The sequence below is a fragment of the Pelophylax lessonae genome, assembly GCF_965119305.1.
Source record: "Pelophylax lessonae genome assembly, chromosome: 13".
NCBI lineage: Eukaryota > Metazoa > Chordata > Amphibia > Anura > Ranidae > Pelophylax > Pelophylax lessonae.
Genome location: NC_138780.1, coordinates 98,187,084 through 98,206,632, shown reverse-complemented (window position 1 = coordinate 98,206,632; position 19,549 = coordinate 98,187,084). Strand labels below are relative to the sequence as shown.

Here is a 19,549-nt window from a genome sequence, read left to right as displayed (position 1 = left end):
GGAAAAGTGCCATATGACTATACAACGATCAGCCATAACCATATGACCACCCACCTAATATTGAGTAGGCCCCCCTTTTACCTTCAAAACAGATCTGACCTGTGAAGGCATGGACCTCACTAGACCTCTGAAGGTAAGCTGTGGTATATGGCACCAAGCCATCAGTAAGAGATCCTTTAAAAGAGTTATAAAGTCAGGTTTTTTTTTTATCTTAATGCACTAAAAAACCTTGTGTGTGTACCAGCCTCTCCAGCACCCCCTAATACCTCCCTGAGCCCCATCTTTCTCCAGCGATATCCACGAGTCCTTCGACCATCCAGAACTCTCCATCCTAATTGGCTGCGCCATTGGCTCCCACGGTTGTCAAAGTCAGTTGGCCAATCAGGAGAAAGAGGGGTTGGGGCCGAACGGTAGCTAGTGTCTGAATTGACACAGGGAGCTGCAGCTCCGCTCGGGTGCTCTCACAGCAAGCTGCTTGCTGTGGGGGCACTCGACAGGAGGGAGGGGCCAGGAGCAACAAAGAGGGACCCGAGAAGAGGAGGATTTAGGCAGCCCTGTGCAAAACCACAGCACAGAGGTGGTGAGTATAAAATGTTTATTACTTAAAAAAAATAAAAAACAAGACTTTATAATCACTTTAAGTCCTGTAAGTTTAGAGGTGGAGGCTCCATGGATCAGACTTGATTTTCCAGTACATCACACAGGTTTTTGATTGGGCTAACATCTGGAAAATTTGGAGGCCAAATCAATACCTCAAATTTGTTGTGTTCCTCAAACCATTCTTGAACTGTTTTTGCAGTGTGGCAGAGCGCATTACCCTGCTAAAAGAAGCCCCTACCATCAAAGAATACCATTTCCATGAAGGGGTGTACTTGGTCAGCAACGATGTCTAGATAGACAGTACATGTCAAGTAACATCCACATGAATGGCAAGACCCCATGTCTTCCAGCAGAACATTGTCCAAAGCATCACATTGCCTCCCCTGGCTTTTTTTCTTCCCATACTGCATCCCGATACCATCTCTTCCCCAGATAAGCAACTCACAAAACACCCGACCATCCACATGATGTAAAAGAAAATGTGATTTATCAGACCAGGCCACCTTCTTGTATTGCTCCGTAGTCCAGTTCTGTTGCTCATATGCCCATTGTAGGAACTTGGCTGTGTTGGCTGTGGACACGGCTCAGTGTGGGACCAGCACCCTTACTGGTCTGCAGACATGCAGCCCCATACACAAACTGCAATGCTCATTTTTTCAGCTTTCAACACATCAACTTCAGAAACAACATGTTTACTTGCTGCCTAATATATTCAACCGACTTTTAGAAACCATTGTACAGTAATGAAATAATAAATATTATTCACTTAACCTGTCAGTGGTCATAGAGTTATGGCTGAGCGGTGTATACTGGACTGTTATGCCCTGTTCTAGGTCTGTACTAGGTCTGTAGAACAGGCCATAATGGAGAAAAAAGGCACATTATTAAGCAAATCCCTTATCAACTGGTGAAAGTGTAAGTCATAGCAAAGAACTTCATATAAACTAGCCTTAAAAACTGACATTTTAAAAAACTTAAAGGTGGTTGTAAACCTCAGACATGAAATATAAACAAAGCATATCCCTCTATAGTGTGTACTTGTCTCAATCCAGAGCACAAAGTGTAAATAGTGTCTGCACCTTTGTTCCTCTTCTATCTGTATGAATCACTTCTGGCAAGTTTTCCTGACACCAAGAGGTAAAAATGTAACCGAGGAGGGACTTCCAACTGACAGCCTGTGTGCAGTTTAAAGGGGGGTGTGTCCGTTCCCTCCAATCAGCTCCCAGAGCTCTACTCGCTGAGATCTACAGTGTGTAACTTCAGCCCCACCCCCACCACTTTTTGAAAAGCACAGACAAGCTGCATAAATGTAGTACTTTGAATGGCTGTAGAGAAGAGAGGCTGCAGATAGAGAAGTACAACTTTAGAAGGATGATTTGGTTCATCTCTGTGTATCACCTAAGGCCAGTTACTTCCCTGGGTATATGTAAACATTTACAACCACTTTACAATGACATTAAACCCAAAGGCCTCTTTCACACGGCCGTTCAGTTTTTTTTCTCCACTCGGGTGCTTTTTTTTTTTTTTTCACGGAGCGGATGACACTTGTGTCATCCGCTCCGTATGTCTGCATATCATCCCATCCGTTTGCGGATCCGATTTTGCATCCGTTCTGTTTTTTTAACGGAACAAAAATAGGGTTCTGTTCCGTTCCAAAAAACGGAAAAGAACTGAAAGGATGAAAATCGGATGTCAGCGAATGGTTATGCACTGACATCCGCAGTGCCATTGACATTCATTATGTCCATATATCATACGCAAAAAAATAGGATGATTTGCGGACATGGGGAACGCCTGTGTGAAAGAGCCCAAAAGCAAACATTATATCGCAGCTTACCCATTTCATACATGTAATGGCTGCATTAGTTTTCTTTTTTTATACCACCTTAATAAAATGCCTTTACTTTATATACTATATGCACTTTGTTTTTGCTTCACATAATGTATTGGAAATATTTTTTTAAAGCAACTGCAAATTAAAAGAAATCCAAAACTCCCCTTATGTTTGTGCCAACCAAAACTGCAAACTTGTGCTTGAAGTGGTCACGGTTCACTCCAAGGGCTATACTAATTATTTAACCCCCAACAAAGCTTCATAGGTGCACACATGACTGGCAACCATTAGGCATCAGACAAGGGAAGCCTCAATCAATGGTTAGGTGTCATTACTAATACAGGCAAAAAGGGAAAAGAGATCTTTTATCTGTTTGAAAACTGTATAGTGACATGGAGGGTCCCCCAGCAAGGTTACCAGCACCAGGAATATCTTGCTACTGCTAACAATGGCAGACTGGAACCTGCTCATACAGTGAAGGTTGATCACAGCACAAAACCAACATTTCACTAGTATGGGATTCAACAAATGAAATCTGGAGGTAATACAATTTGGGAGCAGTGTGCATTTTCCACTTAGGCATTTTAACCAGTATCGTTCCGCCCACCCCATATATACTGCGGCAGAGCGGCCTGGCTGCGCAAATTCACATACTTGTACATGATTTTGTGCACGTGATCTAGGGGGCGCATGCCGCTCCCGCTGTGATTGGACACAGCGGGAGCCAATCAGCGGTTCCGGCGATGGCCGGCGACTGTTGGAAGGAAAGGCAGAATGGCGGTCTACCTACGTAAATAAGGCAGACCACTGTCAGGGAGTAAAAGAGAGAACAGATCTCTCTTTTCATCCAGTGCATCCTATCCTCCCAGAGTTAGAAAGCACTCCCTAGGGGCACACTTAACCCCTTGATCGCCCCTGGTGTTATCCCCTTTCCTGCCAGTGTCATTTATACAGTAACAAGTCATTTTTTTAACCACTGATCACTGTATTGGTGTCATTGGTCCCAAAAAAGTGTCACTTAGTGTCAGATTTGTCCGCCGCATTGTCGCAGTCCAGCTTAAAATCGCTGGTCATCACCATTACTAGTAAAAAACAATTAAAAAAGTCAATAAATCTATCCCATAGTTTGTAGACGCGACAACTTTTGCATAAACCGATCAATATACACAGGATTTTTTTACTAAAAATATGTAGCAGAATACATATTATAATATTAATTTATACATATTAGCCTAAATTGATGACGAAATTTGATTTTTTTACATTTTTTATTGGGTATGTTTTATAACAGAAAGTAAAAAATATTTTTTCAAAATTGTGGGAAATGATCAAATGCCACCAAAAGAAAGCTTTATTTGTGGGAAAAAACACATCAATTTTATTTGGGTACAGTGTCGCACGACCGCGCAACTGTCAGTTAAAGCAACGCAGTGGGGTATCGCAAAAAATGACATGGTCAGGAAGTGGGTAAAATCTTCCGGAGCTGAAGTGGTTAAATAGTAATCAGTACTGTAGAGAATGTGTCAGCATTGCACATTCTACAAGTATGTTTTTACCAGCAAAGTTCATGCATCACAGGCCTTACTTACCAGCAGCGGCTCATCTGAGGAGAAGGAGACTGCCTCAGAAGACACAGTGCGTATGCTTGATAACCCGGTCAGCGAAACATTTGATAACCGCCGTTTTCGCACCCCAGTGCAGTTGTTTGGTATCTTGAAAGCACATCGTTTGTGATAGTTAAGACCACATCCTACAGGAAAAAAAGTATTTTCATTATTCGTACTGAACACATGTTTGGTAGGCTGTTTACTTGTTAAATGCCATTCCACAAGTTCTGACAGCTTCCAGACCTAACAAGTTTTTTAGCCTGTCAGTTTTTTAGGCGGACCCAATCGAACCCTCCATTGTCCTCTATGGGCGGTTATAGGTAAATTGATCTCCTTGCCCGTTTACAACCCCCGACATCCAATCCGCTTCTGTCTGCTAAAAACAGACGGATGGGGATCGTCTGGATAGGATGGCCGTCTGGTGTAAAAACACAGGCAGTTATTTTCTCTCTAATCGCCCATAGAGGACAGTGGGCTGTGTTTGTGTACCATAAAGGTATCTGCCAACTCAGCAGGAACCAGCTGACTGCTTCTCGCCAAGCAGGCAGACTTCTGGCGGAAAAAAAAAAAAAAGTACCTTCCGCAACTTAGTTTTCTACAGCAGAAAAAAGTTGGATTTTTGTCTTACCGTAAAATCCTTTTCTCTGATGTTCATTGACGGACACAGCTCCAGAATCTTCTTGACCATTGGGGTTATGCTGCCTCCTACAGGAGTAGGACACTAGGCAGGAAAATGCTGGACTATGCCTATGCGGCAGTCCCAGGGGGTATACCACTTCCTTCTATAGGCATTCAGTTTAGTTGCAAGCTGTGTCAGAAGAAAAAAATTCCATCTCAATAGAGGGGTGGGTGCTGTGTCCATCAATGAACATCAGAGAAAAGAATTTTATGGTAAGCCAAAAATCCAATTTTCTCTTTCTTTCTTTTGACGGACGGACACAGCTCCAGAATCTTCTTGACCATTGGGACATCCCAAAGCAGTGTCAAAAATGAGGGGTTGGAAAAAACACAACAGAAAAAATTCCCAAATGGCTAAACCTATTCAACCAGGTAACAAACAGAGTTCAACCAGGAACAAAAAATACAGCCTGAAAGAGGACTAATCCTCTCAAAGAGCGGCCTGCAAAACATTGCGGCCAAAAGCAGCATCCTCAGATGCAACACATCTAGGCCTGCACGATATTGGAAAAAAAATATATTGCGATATTTTTTTTTCAACGATATATATTGCGATATTGAGGGACCCGTCAATCCAGGCTAAAGTCAACAAGGGATTGGGAAGGATGCTGGGAATGGAAATCATGAAGCATGCAGGCAGCCTTCTAAATTTTAATTGCAGATAGAGGGCACTGGGCAGGTCAGGGTTAATAATGGTACTCTCAAATCAATTACTCAGTCTCAGTGACCGTGTGGAATTGATCGGATTATTCAGTGACAGTCTTTCTCACAGTGGTGGTAGGAGGCTGGAGCGGTGGACTAGGAGCCGGGAAAGGATCACAGCACAGCCGCATACACTTACTCCCTCGTGCACTGCAGCCCGCCCCACACGTTCAGTGAGTCTCACTCTCCGCCCTAGTTTTCTCAATGGCACATTCAGGGAACCAATCACGCCGTGAGTAGCGGCACAGCGAACCAATCAGGGTGGGGGCATATGTATTTTCTGCAGAGAATTACTGGAAAGGATTCTCTCTACATATATATATATATATATATATATATATATATATATATATTTTCTGTCCCTTATAGGAAATATAAGCACCAAGGATTTTTTTGGGGGCAAAAGCATTTGTGAAGCACGGGCTTCCTTGCTCTTTATGTGTAATTAGAGACTGACAGAGCATCCCCTGACTTAATTGTATGTCAAGGTAAGAGATACTAGACTAAAGTGGGAGGTATGCCCTAATACCCATTTCTACTCTATTTGATTGATCTACTCTCTTCCCTCTTTGTAACAGATGACCTAAAAGCCTTTTGGATGTGCTGAAATTGAGGGCAACCTCATTTAATTTATTTTAAATCAATTTTTCTCTGGATTCATCATACCAGGTGAGCTGCTTTGGCTCAATTATTATGGTCTTTCCTCCTACTTAATATCAACATAGACATTAAAAAACCTTCTCTTCTTGAGAAAGATTATCGGATATGCTCACTGTTTTAGGCTAAGAAAATTCGTAACCATCTATACCTGGCTCTAGCTTTCCCATCTGGGAATATAGGACATATCCCCAGGGGAGAAATTCAACAGGGTGCAGGCTTCGCAGGTATGTGGTGCAATTGGATTGGGGGATTCCTCCTTAGGGGGGTGTTGAATGGGTGGATGGGGGAGGGAGAGATCTCCAACTTACATCCTAGGGAGGAGCAGTCGCAAATGCATATTTTTATATGAATATATGTAAATGTAAATATACATAGGTCTTTTTGATGAACATGAAACTTACATTTTGTTATACTTTTTCAGGAGTGGATTCATAATCCCTGAGGAAGATTCTTTTGTTACTTAACATATTTTCGCGTTGGACTCTGTACCACTCTTAAGTAGCACTATGTTCATTATATATTTATGTGCTTGATGGACCAATTATGTATGGTCATATGTTATAACACTGTATGGAAAATTGATAATGAGATTATTCTTCAGAGAATTTATTCAAAATAAAATATTTTAGAAAATTATTTCTTTATATACAATTTATTGTTACCCTTAAAGTCCCACTATGAAGGGGGTTCTTTGCTTCAAAACCTATTTTGGGATTATGGTAACATATTACCTTTGAGTTGTCTACATAACTTTGTATGTCCGATTGAATCCTTACCTGGCACGGTGATTTGTCCAATGAGCAAGACAAATCCTATCGCCCAAAGTTCCAGTAAACGGATGAGTAGTCTTGACTCCCCAGAGTCTAGACCCCTTGAGCACATCTGTGCCCAAAACTCCTCCCCACCCGGATAGGCTGGCAACTGCGGGGACCACCGTCCAGTAGAGGGGAAGAAACGATTTGCCCTGTCGAAGCGCCGGAGAGCAAAGCAACCAAAACAGGGACCCTCCTGAATCCCGGCTCCACAGGATCAGATTGTCTAGAGACTGTTGATCATTGTCCCACTTGGCAAGAATCTCCTTTTGCCGAGGCTCGAGTGGAACTGTGCAAACAGAACCGCCTCAGAGGTAGACACCATCAGGCACAGCGCCAGCATGCAAGTCCCGAAAGAAGCCCGACTTCTCAACAACAGGAGCAGAGTCGCATCATGCAGCTTTGGAATTTTTTCTTTCCCCTGGAAAAAACACCCTGGCTGAAGCAAAGTCCAGAGTCAGACCAAGATAGTCCAATTTGGACGGAGGGACCCAGAGCAGATTTTTGGAAGTTCAATTTTCAACGGAACTACTACCAAGTCTGCACAGTAATTCCCAGGTTGTCCTTTAGAGCAGTTGGAGACTCTGCTTGCAGAAGATAGTCCAGGTACCAAGTACCGCAATCCCCCACTGCCGCTACAATGCCAAAACCGGGCCAACACTTTTGTGAATACCCGAGGAGCTGAGGCGAGACCAACGGGTAATACCATTAATTTATCATGCTCCTCACTCACGGCAAGCGGAGGAAATGTTGATGATCGACATATATTGGAACCTTCGTTGATGATCGACATATATTGGAACATGAAGGTAAGTGTCCTCTGATGTGGGGATGCCAATACTGTATGAATGGACTCCATTCAGATCTTCTGTACCCGCACAAGCGGTTCAAAGCCTTGAGGTTCAGGATTGGACGTACCTTGACTTCCTTCCTTCCTGGGAACTGTAAACAGGTTTGACTAGAAACCTTGAACAGGTTCTGATCTAGGAATCAGAACAATCACCCCTTGTAGTAGAAAGTCTTGCACAGCCACGAAGAGACCCCACAGGTGGTCTGGGGACAAATGCAGATTGGAAGGAAAGAACTTCACTGGAGGATAAGGCCGAAACTCCATCTTGTAGAAGGACTGAATCAGCTAATGGGTCTTAAATAAGGGAGGTCCATGGGTCCAGAAAGAAGCAAAGACGTCCCCCCACCTCAGGCACGGATGAGGGCGCTCCTTCAGGCAGAAGAGGGCTTGTCTGGAAGAACCCACTCTCTGTGACGAGACTCCTCGCCCCTGGCAGCCAGTGGAAGAAGTGTACTCCCCCCCCCCCTTCTAGGACCCTTAATGATATCAAGAAAGATCCAAACAGGCGATCCCCAAAAAGGGAGAACACATAAGGCCATCTTGGAAGGCTGGTTCGCAGACCAGCATTTCAGCCATATCATGCACCGAAGGATGTGACCACAAAAAGGGAGTCTGACCTCCGAAAGGACTCCATAGCTGCCAAATACACCTGAATCGCCCAAACCACATCCAAAGCATGCAAAGCAAATACCTTGGGATGACCTGGCTTGGGAGAAAAAGGAAGGCAACACAATCTCCTCTGTCAAATGGAAGTCGAACAACTCTGGCCAGGAATGTCAGACAGGGAGGAACCACTTTATCGCTATGGACCACGACAGGATAATGCCACCAGCTCCGACACCCTACGGGCCGATGTAATAGCCACAAAGAATTCCCCCTTCTGGGACAACGTAAGCAAGGGAATCTCCCAAATACTCTCAAATGGGGGTTTCTGAAGAACCGAATGCACGGAGTTCAAATCCAATGGCGGCAAAAGAGATCGTACTGGTGGAGCCACATGTTGAAGAACCTGAATGAAGGTACGAACTAAAGAGTGCGTGGCTAGGGGTTGCTGAAAGAAGATTGCTAACGCAGACAATTGTCCCCATGATGATACTCACGGCTAACTTCTGCTCAACGCCACATTGAAGAAAGGCCAAGATCCGAGCCACAGAAAAGGAGCGAGGATGAGCACCAATCAACTTACACCAAGAAATGTACGCTTTCCACATACGATGGTATATCTTGCTAGAAGTGGACTTCATTTCCTTCAACATAGTAGGGATCGCAGATCCAGACAAACCTCTATCCCTCAGCACCTGAGCTTTCAATATCTAAGCCATTAATACCAGTAAAGCAGGATGGTAGATCAGCCCATGGGACAACTGGTCCTCTCAGAGGTAGCCCCCCAAGGGACATTTACGGCCACCAGAATGATTGGAAGACCCTCGCCCTTGATTCTTCACAGGAACCGAGGAAGAAGCTTGAGTCGAGGATGATACTGGTCTTTCAGTGCCCCTAAGACGTCTGCAGCGTCTGACAGAGGAACCCCATACAATATCAGTGAAAAATCAAAATAGCAGATCGGCGCTATAGCGTAAAAATCCAACAGACAGAAAACTGACAGAAAACTGACAGGTAAGTATATTAGCACTATAGCTCTCAGGATTCAGGTCAACCTGGATCAGAAATGTCATCCGAACCTTGCAGAAATTATATTCGCACAAGGAGACTCAGGGCCTAAAAACCACAAAATGGACGAACTCTGCCCCCCTACTTTGGTACCCCCAAAAGGATCATTTTGTGGATCCCCTTGACACTCAAGAAGGAGGACCACAGGGCCAGAAAACAGCGAAGATGTCCCCCCACCCCAGTTATGGGCGAGGGCAAACCTGAAGGGGTCTTGTCTGCGGGTCCGGAGAAACCAGTTCTATGCTAACTATACCAAGGTTGCTTGAAACTTCCAGAGAAAGACTTGAAAGATCTATTTCCCTTATCTGCAGTCCCGGAAGCACACAATAATTTTCTATGGGCTGAGGAGGAGGGCCCAGGCTTGTGACAAGGCTCTTTCCCTTTCCTAGACTGTGGCAGGAAGGTACACTTCCGTCCGGTGAAACCCTTAATGAGGTTATCCAGAGTTGTTCCAAACAGGCGATTGCATTGAAAGGGCATCCCGATGAGAGCTTTCTTGGAGGCTTGGTCTGCAGACAAATTCTTAAGCCACAGCATGTGCCTAATCACCACCGCTGAAACAGAGAGCTTAGACAGCACGGGAGATAAACTGCAGCCCATGAACCAAACGGTCCACTAAATCAACATAAGCAGCGGGAACCTGCTCATTCCCCAGACCCTGGTGCAAAAGCTTGGCCCATTCAGTTAGGGTCTGAGACACCAGAACCAGCAATAGTAAACATGTAAACATGCTGCGCGCCACAGCCAGTGCTTTCCTGTCAGCCATGTCTTTAAAGTATGGATATTCCTCTACTGAAATCATAGCTGCTTTAGTCAACCTGGAAACAGGAGGGTCCACGTTTTTTTAAAAGGGATTCCTCAAAGGGGTACCGTATTGAGAAATGTTTGGGGACCACAACTCCTTATAGATAAATCTGTCAAAATAAGGAAAATAAGGAAACACCTTAGCTGTACGAGGGGACTTGTGTGCCCCAAAAGGGACAGCCACACCCATGGGCACATCAGCCCCATCCTCCATTTTTACAGTCTCACGCACTGCAGTAATAAGTGCGTCCACCAGCATTTTCTCATTCGCTGATGCGACCGCGGAGTAACCATCCTCACTATTGGACGGATCGGGGGGCGTGATGTCCACAGCAGCTCCATGGTGCTAGGTCACGGCCGTTCTAGCGCATAGCTGTGGTCTGCATGCGCTCGCTGGCCAGACTGGGGGGACAAATGGATCTAAATTATCCAGCCTGTCACCCAGCTCGGCAGTTGATTGTAGATCTCCCAGGTAAAAAGGCAAAAAGATGCATGGAAGGAGAAAAAATTTCTAGGACCAATAGATCCTAGCAGAGCCTAGGTCTTTATTCCTGACTAGACATAATAAAAGGGAATACCTATAGCAGAGAGAGGGTTAAATACCAGCTGAGGATGGCCCATGGGCGTAGCCAAGTTTTTTTCTGCCTAGTACTACTCCTGCTGAAGGTGATATAACAATAGGTATGATTTATGGAGCGCTGTGTCCGTTGATGAACGAAAAAGAAAAGGCAAATTACACATTTATTGTAGCAAACTTTGCACTATAAAACAGCAGTAAACCCCATTTTCCCATAAAACCAAAATATGCCAAAAACAAAAAACTTAAAGTAGCCACTTCTGTTACTTTTGCCTCAATGATAGCCCCTATGCATAGCTGCTCTGCATCGCCATGTGTCTTACTTTTAATATTGGAACAATTAGAAAAGCAGTCATTTCCAACTGTATTGTTTATCCAACAAACAAGTGCTACGTTCAAGTCTTAACACCCCATCTGTGACTTGTTTGAGGAGAGCATTTCTTGCTCCTAAGTTCCACAATTGTTAACCTCCTGTATCTTTTAAAGGTCAGTGCACCCAACTACCATGCCACCAAAGTCTGCTGCTCCCAAAGAGTGTCTCCCAAGCCTCCCAGCCCCCATGTCCCCCAAGCCGACGGCTCCAACGTCCCCCAAGCCACCAGCTCCCATGCCCCCCAAAGCCTCCAGCTCCCATATCATCCTCCTTTTCACCTGGTGATCTGGCCAGTAACACCCCCCGCTGTATTAAGAAAGCCCCCACTCTGGATGAATGAGCTCAGTGATTAATCTGGGGGAAGTCCTGTACTAGCAAAGATGTACTAGCAAATTTAGATACCCGTAACAAATTAAAGCTTAACTCCAGCTAACACTTTATTGCAACTGATGTTTTCCTTTTGGTATAAAGGTTTTACATAAATAAAAGCTGATCATTGTAAGCAATCCTGCTAGCATTGAATGGTTTGTCTCATTCTTGAAACTGCTATATCTGCAAGAGAGCTTGTTCTTTTGAAAAACAGACTGGCCAGCTCACCAAATGAAATCAAGCAATGCAATAGGAATTACCTGACCTGCAGTCCTTTTGAGTTTCCTGCTGGACTATCACTGACTCCTTGCCGAATTTAACAAAAACTGAGGTTGGTAGAGTAGTCTAACCATTTCAGTTGCAAGGATAAGGGTCCAGAGCTGACCAAGCTAGAAGACTTACATTTAAATCTAAATGGTCTCTCAAATATAAAGAAAGAATGAACATTAGGCAGTAACCAACAAAAATATCAGATGTCATTTTCCACACTTGTGAACGCAATTGGTCAGGTTGCAGAAAATGTTTTATTACATGCACCTGAATAGGGGAATTCAATAAAGAACTTCTGACATTATTCTGACAGCATGGCTCTTTAAAATATCCTGCACCAGATTGAAATATTCCTGCCACCGTTTTTAGCTTTACTTTATCTTACTTTAAATTATCTTCAGTTCATAGGCAATTAAGCACAACTCAAATCTAAGGTACGGAGACATGCAAAGTGCCTGTCTCTGTACTCTGTGTAACAGAGCAGCACATTTGCCTCCTCTAACCCTGACTCCTTCTGTCACTGGCTGTCAAGGATGATGATGGCTAGCAACCAGTGGTGCTGAAAATGCGCAGGGCCTAGTTCCACATCAGGTTCGATTTCTCTTTATGACTGAAAGCAGGCAGTAAGTGGATTCCTCAGCCATTAACATGCTGTCTATTGTCCATGAAATCTTTTCTCTGCCGGTCAATCACAGGGGGAGATAAAAAACCTTATAGGGAACTAGTGTCTCTGAAAAATACGTCTCCACCTACCCAGCTACAAAATTACTAAGCCGCTGTGAAAGCTGCAGCGGTGGAAGGGAGCTTAAAGCGGAGTTCCAACATAACTGCACACTCACCTGTCCCATGGTCCAGCGATGCGCCGTCTTCTCCCTCTCTGCTCTGCGGTGCCGGCATCACTGATGTGGGCACCCGGCTGTGACAGTTTGCGGCTTCACAGCCGGGTACGCACTGCGCATGCGCGAGTTGCGATATGCGTCGTGATTGGCCGGCAATCTTCTGGGACCTCTGGCATGTCCCAGAAGATTGCAGGGAGGGAGGGGGAGAGGAGAACTTCCGCTCAGGGTGCCGCGGTGCTCCGAGCGGAAGTGGGAGCGGGTACCTGTCAAAACGAGGTACCCGCCCCCCCCCCCCCAAAAAAATGACATGCCAAATGTGGCATGTCAGGGGGTTAGGACTATTTAAAGTGGAAGTTCCACTTTTGGGTGGAACTCCGCTTTAACTGCACTGAAGGCAGAGTGTCCGTATGGAGTACTTACCTCGAAATCATGGTATCTCCAACAGTTAAATGAATCTGTCGTCTGCACAGACACACATCATACACAGGCAGAATGGGATTCTAAGGAGTGTCATAGACACTCTTTATGAACTCTTTGAATGTGTATTTGCTCCTACCAAAAGCACACTTTTACCAGATACAAACGTTTTTATCTGCACAATCAACTTTACAGCAGATGTCTCTTACCTTCGCACTTGAGGCCCTGCCTCACCAAACCCCACAACATCTCGCCACAGTGGTCGCAGAAAGCTGGAGCGCGGTACGAATGGACATACAGAGTGTGAGGCCGAATCTGGAAATCTTCAAACGTTGCTGAAGCTGAAATTATAAAAACTTAGTCAGTCAATAACATTTTTAGTATTTGCTCTACAAAAGATATATTTATTTCAGAGCAACAAATTATTTGAAGCAAACCACTGTTATATAGCAATATAACCAGACTAGACCAGGTATGATATTTTACACAGGCTGTTTTTTTTTTTTGAACACAGCTAATCCTATTCAACTACATTCGTTGTCAGTTTAACCGTTCTCACCATAGAAGAATTCAATGCACGCTGCACCCAGTACAAAAAATTTAAATGCAACTGCTAGACATGCTATAAACTCAACACCAGGGGCTGAACGGGTATAATGACACTTCCACATACGTTAAACATTATGTTGTGCTAAAATACATGCCATATTCAGGCTACGTTGCCCTAAACATCTGAGTGGGACTACAGCCTCCTGTAATAATAACCATTGTTCAGCAACCTCCCCTCATGCCCCAATGTAGATAGCCATAGATGCAAGGCACTCAGGTAGGGCGGTGATTCAGTCACACAACTGAACCCTTTTCTACACACAGAATGCCATTCAAAGCAAAAAGATTCACAAATGTATCTAGTACAGCACACAGCTATGCAACAGGAATGCAGATTTTCTATTAGAGCCCATTCACACTAGCGCGACTTGTGAGGCGACTTGTGTCGCCCCAGGTCTCTTGACATAACAAAAGCAATGTTAATCAATCAGTGCCGTCTTAATTGGCACTACTGAAGTCCCTCCGACTTCAGAAAAGGGTCCTGTACTACTTTGAGGCGACTTGTATCCGACTTGTCCCATATACTTCAATGGGAGTCGCCTCCTTATCTTAATTGAAGCGACTTGTTATCAGACTTTCCAGGAAGAAGAAAGATTAGCCAGGCATTCCCTACATTGCAGCCATGCCTATATGGTATAAATATATATATTATATATATATATATATATATATATATATATATATATATATATATATATATATATATATATATATATATATATATATATATTGTAATGGTATATATATTCCATTATCTCTGCTTGGTCTGTGTGAGTGGCACTGGTGGACACAGATAAGTGGCACTGGTGGACACTGATTCGTGGCACTGGTGGACACTGATTCGTGGCACTGGTGGACACTGATTCGTGGCACTGGTGGACACTGATTTGTGGCACTGATACGTGGCACTGGTGGACACTGATACGTGGCACTGGTGGACACTGATTCGTGGCACTGATTCGTGGCACTGGTGGACACTGATACGTGGCACTGATGGACACCGATTCGTGGCACTGATATGTGGCACTGGTGGACACTGATACGTGGCACTGATACGTGGCACTGGTGGACACCGATTCGTGGCACTGGTGGGCAGTGGCACTGGTGGACACATAACTGGCACTGGTGGGCAGTGGCACTGGTGGACACTGATACGTGGCACTGGTGGGCAATGAGGAAATGAGTAAAAAAAAAAAGAGAAAAGGGGAATTGGGTCACAACACATCATATTCTGATTGGCCAAACACAAAGTCGTCTGTCATATAAGTCGCGCAAAATAATTCACAAGTCGCGCTGAAGTCGCGGTAAAGTCACGGTAAAGTCACGGTAAAAAGTTGCTCCAACATGGGGCGACTTTATGGTCGCGGCAGTGTGAACCGGCTCTTACTGTATTTCAATAACTAGAGCTTTGCAGTCATTTAGTTAGCTGCTCAGGATTACAGGCGAAGCTTTGCAAACACAGTAAATTTGATGCAGAGATTTTGCAAATAGTCAGCCTGCATTTCATGTATTCGCTTGATCAATTTCCCCCACAGTGGCAAAACCTATCCCTCCTACTTTATTGGCGAATGAAGAGTCAAACAGGATATACAAAGACAGTTTTATTTTCGTTCAACAAGCGGGTTAAATGGAAAAATAAAAAATTGACAGATCATCACATCCAAACAAGCGATCTGGATGCAGAGACCTCCCTCGGCACGCTACTGGATGTGACAGCAAGGACCATGGGCTGCAAGAGCTGATCGAATGCTGTTTTTTTTTTTTAGCAGGACTATTTGACAGAAGTTGGTCTAATGGCCGACTTCTACGGAATAGACAGGAGTATGAATGTACTGGAATTCAAACAGTTCCTGCTGATACACATCATATGGCACTTTTCCACTGCAAGTACCGGCTCGGCTCTACTCGGCCCTGCTTGGCCCGGTTTGCTTTACCACTGCTGGTACCGCATGGTACGGTGTTGGAACGGTTCGGTACAGTATGGTTTGCTTTTCCACTAAAGTAGTACTAAAGCTAAGTGGGTGGGATAACAACGGGGTGGGTGGGATTCTCTGACCAATCAGTGGCTAGTAGTGACTGCATGCAAAGGATTGTGGGATATGGTACCGGGTATGGTACCTGTTGGAACCACAATTGAGGTGGTACTGTTTTTGAGAGCCGTACCGTTCAGTTCCATGCAGTGGAAAAGCGCCGCCGTACCGTACCGAACCGTTCCTACACCGTACCATGCAGTACCAGCAGTGAAAAGCACAAAAGCGAGCCAAACCGTTCGGTTCCATGCAGTGGAAAAGCGCCATAAATGTTCTCCCCTGAATGAAGACAATCAATTCCCTATTCATACTAAATGTGGATGAAGGATTCTCTTCTACGATCTACTGTATTCAGTGACCAGAGTATCACTGCTGCCTGAATAGTGAGTGTATCTGATGGAATGCAGTCGCTGTTCGGCTGATTATTTCCCACCCAGCTCAGTCAATTTTATAATCAACTGGTGAGCCGAGCCGGTGATACTTGTAGAGCCACTCACAGCTCAGATTTCAGCGGATTCAGCAGGAATTTGCTGCAATTTGAGCTGTCCATTGACAGCCTTCTATTCAACACAGTACCAAGGTTCTTGCCTCTTAAATGGCTATTCTTTTAAGTAGAGATCTTCAAACAGTTATTCATGGGTAATATAAAAAAAAAAAATTATGTGAAACAATTAAGAATGTACGCCTGTGCTACTGCCTGTGTTAATGTGCAGGAGAATGCCAATTCTCTTCTACAGTGAACACAAGAAGGTTATAAAATGTTTTCACCCAGAATGCACACAAATTTCACACATTCACAACTGAACTCAATAGGGGAAACAGTTGTGTGAATTCTGGGTGGGGTGAAGAAGAGAATTCAAATTATCTTGAACATAAGTGCAACAAACAGTAGCATAGGAATGCGTCCCTTGTTAAATTTCACATTTATTTATTTTTTTTACATTACCCATAAATAATTGAGAGCCGAGTGTCAGGCTATTTCTCAGCAATTCACATGTGTGCATGAACTCTGGGCCTTCCTTAAAAATACACTTGAAATACTGGTCAGACATAACCCCATAAAACGCATATCTTATCACCAGATTTTTGCTGCTTTACAAGTCTAAGAATGACGCAAAATATCTAAAATAAACTAATCTGCAGTTGCTAAAAATAGAAACCCTCTGTAGTAATATAAACATGATGATGTAGTTACTATGAAACACCCACAATTAAACCGATATCAATAAAAAAAACAAGTAGAGAACTATACTTATGTAAAAATAGAGTTGCAATAAAAGTTTAAAAGCCCAGTTCACCTTAAAAAAATAAACATATCTTTTTTGCAGAAAAAAAAAAATTATATATATATATATATATATGCAAATTTATTTCTTTTTTTACAGAACTCTGCAGTGCATCCACTGATCGCGGATGCAATCTCAGGCTTCGGCACACACTGCATTGAGCTCTCTGCCCATGCCTCTTTACTGGCAGACAGTTGCTGAGCAGCGTGAAAGAACTATGAGCGTGCTGATCAGCGCACATGCAATTCATTACTACTACGAGTCCATCTGCCGCAATGTATTAGTAGTTTTTTCATACACAGATTCAGATGAATGAATGACACGGCTATGCGGACTAAGCCCTACACAACCCTGCTATTATCAAAATGTGAGAACGGGTGCAGGGAAAGGTACCTGTGCCCACTGTCACAATGGAGAATTGGCAAGTGAGCAGGGGTTGTGCATTAGTAACATGTTACTAAAGGTGAACTTATCTTTTAAAATGGGAAAATTAAAGTGGAGTTCCAGCCTAACCGCAAACTCACCTGTCCCACGGTCCAGCGATGCGCCACATCAGTGATGCGGCGCCGGCATCACTGATGTGGGCACCCGGCTGTGACAGTTTGCGGCGCTCCGAGCGGAAGTGGGAGCGGGTACATGTCAAAACTAGGTACCCGCTTCCCCCCCCCCCCCCCAAAAAAATGACATGCCAAATGTGGCATGTCAGGGGGTTAGGACTATTTTAAGTGGAAGTTCCACTTTTGGGTGGAACTCCGCTTGAAATAGGGTATTCTTTCTGGCTCTGAGGAAGGGGGTTCACCCCTGAAACGCGTCAGCCTAGCCACAGCAGCCCCATGCGACCATCTGCATGTCCATTCGCTACATTTGGGACCTTGGCTACCTTGGAGATTGTATGTTGATGTGTGTTGTATCACACCAGTTTTGTGAGTACTTTGTACATCTTTTAATATTTTAAATAAATGGTTTTATGGTAATGCACTAGGTCGGTGCGCCCCTCTTTTTTCTTTTTTGTCTTTTCTACCAAAAAATTATTCTTTGTGCATCTCCCAGAAGAGATGTAACTATGGTCAGAATTTTAAGCAGTTATAAAGCTTTCATTTTTTTCTAATATAACAAACATGTTACACTTCTCTGCTCTGTGCAATACTATTGCACAGAGGGGCCTCAAACCTCCTCTTCTGGGGTCCTACACTGGCACTATAGGCTTCTCCTTTTCGAGCTGCCACCATAGGAAGCCCCTTCCTGTGGGTGCGCACTCCCAAGCCAGAATGTGTGCGTCTATAGACTCACATAGTGCAGCTTGGCCCCGCACCCTTCCTACAGGATTTGATGAACAGCAAGCGAGCGCGTGCAGACTGCAGCTACGCACTAGGTCGGCACATAGGCTGGCCCGCGAGTTAAACGTCTCGCTTGGGTCTGAGTGGCAGCGTTCCCTTGGCCCGACAGCTCCCCTACTTCGGTGGCGAGGATTCTGTCTGGAGCGTTACCCACACCATGGAAGGGTAAGTACAGTCCCCCCTCTCCCCATTTGGCGTTTTCTTTTGGGGTGGACGCAGGTAACTTCCAGGGACGGTCAAACCTGCCTGCTGGTTCCCTCCTCCCATCCCTAAATCCCTCAGTTAGCTAGGCTTCCCCTGCTCCCTTTCCCCCCTGCCTGGACCCGGAGTCTGGTGGGGGTCCCAGGGCAGAGAATGCAGCGGAGACCCCTGGGGTCTCCCCTGCTATCGCCACTTTGTAAGGGTTCTGGGATAGTGTGTGTCCTGCCCTGGTAGTCTGGAGAGGTCCCAGTGTAGAAGACTCCTAGGTGCATGCCCTACTGTTTGTGTGGGTAGAGTGCAGAGGGGTCCCAGTGCAGAGACCGGTGCAGAGTGCGCAGCAGAGTCTCCCCTAATGTGTGTCCTACCTTTGGAGGGGGGAGGGGGTAACGAGTACACTCCCAAGACACACACCCCCCCACCCAGACAGACTGGTATCCGTGGTGATTACAGTCCAAAACAGGAGAAGAAAGGATCAGAGCCACCATAACAGACTCCCTCAAAGCCTGACTCAGCAGGATCAGATTGTGCAGTGACATCGGATCTTTGTTCTATTTGCATGCAAGTCCGGAGCGACGACCGATGGCGGGACAACAGGAGCCGAACAGCATCCTGTGGCTTCAGAAGTTTTGCCTGAGGAAGAAACACCCAGACTGACACTGAATCCAGCGTCAGACCCAAGTAGTCCAGCTTGAGTCAACGCTGATTTCTGAAAATTTGGTGTCCATCCAAACTCCTGTAGAGTTTGCACGGTAATGTCCAAGTTGGCTTCTAGGGCCAAGGAAGACTTGAAGCAGATCGTCCAGGTAACCCAGTATCGCAATCGCTTTCTGCTGTAGCAAGGCCAGAACTGGGGCCAAAACCTTTGTGAACACCCGAGGAGCTGAGGCGAGACCAAAAGGTAACGTCACAAATTGATAGTGTTCCTCGACCACGGCAAAACGAAGAAAACGCTGATGCCCGACATATGTTGGAATATGAAGGTAAGCGTCCTTGAGCTTGATAGAAGCCAGAAGATCCCCTTGA

At 44.8% G+C, this 19,549-nt stretch overlaps 1 protein-coding gene across 1 annotated transcript in view; it reads right to left on the bottom strand.

Moving 5' to 3' along the window:
- Positions 1–19,549, bottom strand: part of PRKD1 (protein kinase D1) — a 277,377-nt gene that overhangs the window by 105,395 nt on the left and 152,433 nt on the right. The window contains exons 3-4 of the mRNA XM_082275698.1: positions 13,273–13,404; positions 4,024–4,184 (exon numbers count right to left, since the gene is read on the bottom strand). Coding sequence (XP_082131824.1) covers positions 4,024–4,184; positions 13,273–13,404 — 293 coding nt within the window. The remainder of the gene's footprint in view (positions 1–4,023; positions 4,185–13,272; positions 13,405–19,549) is intronic.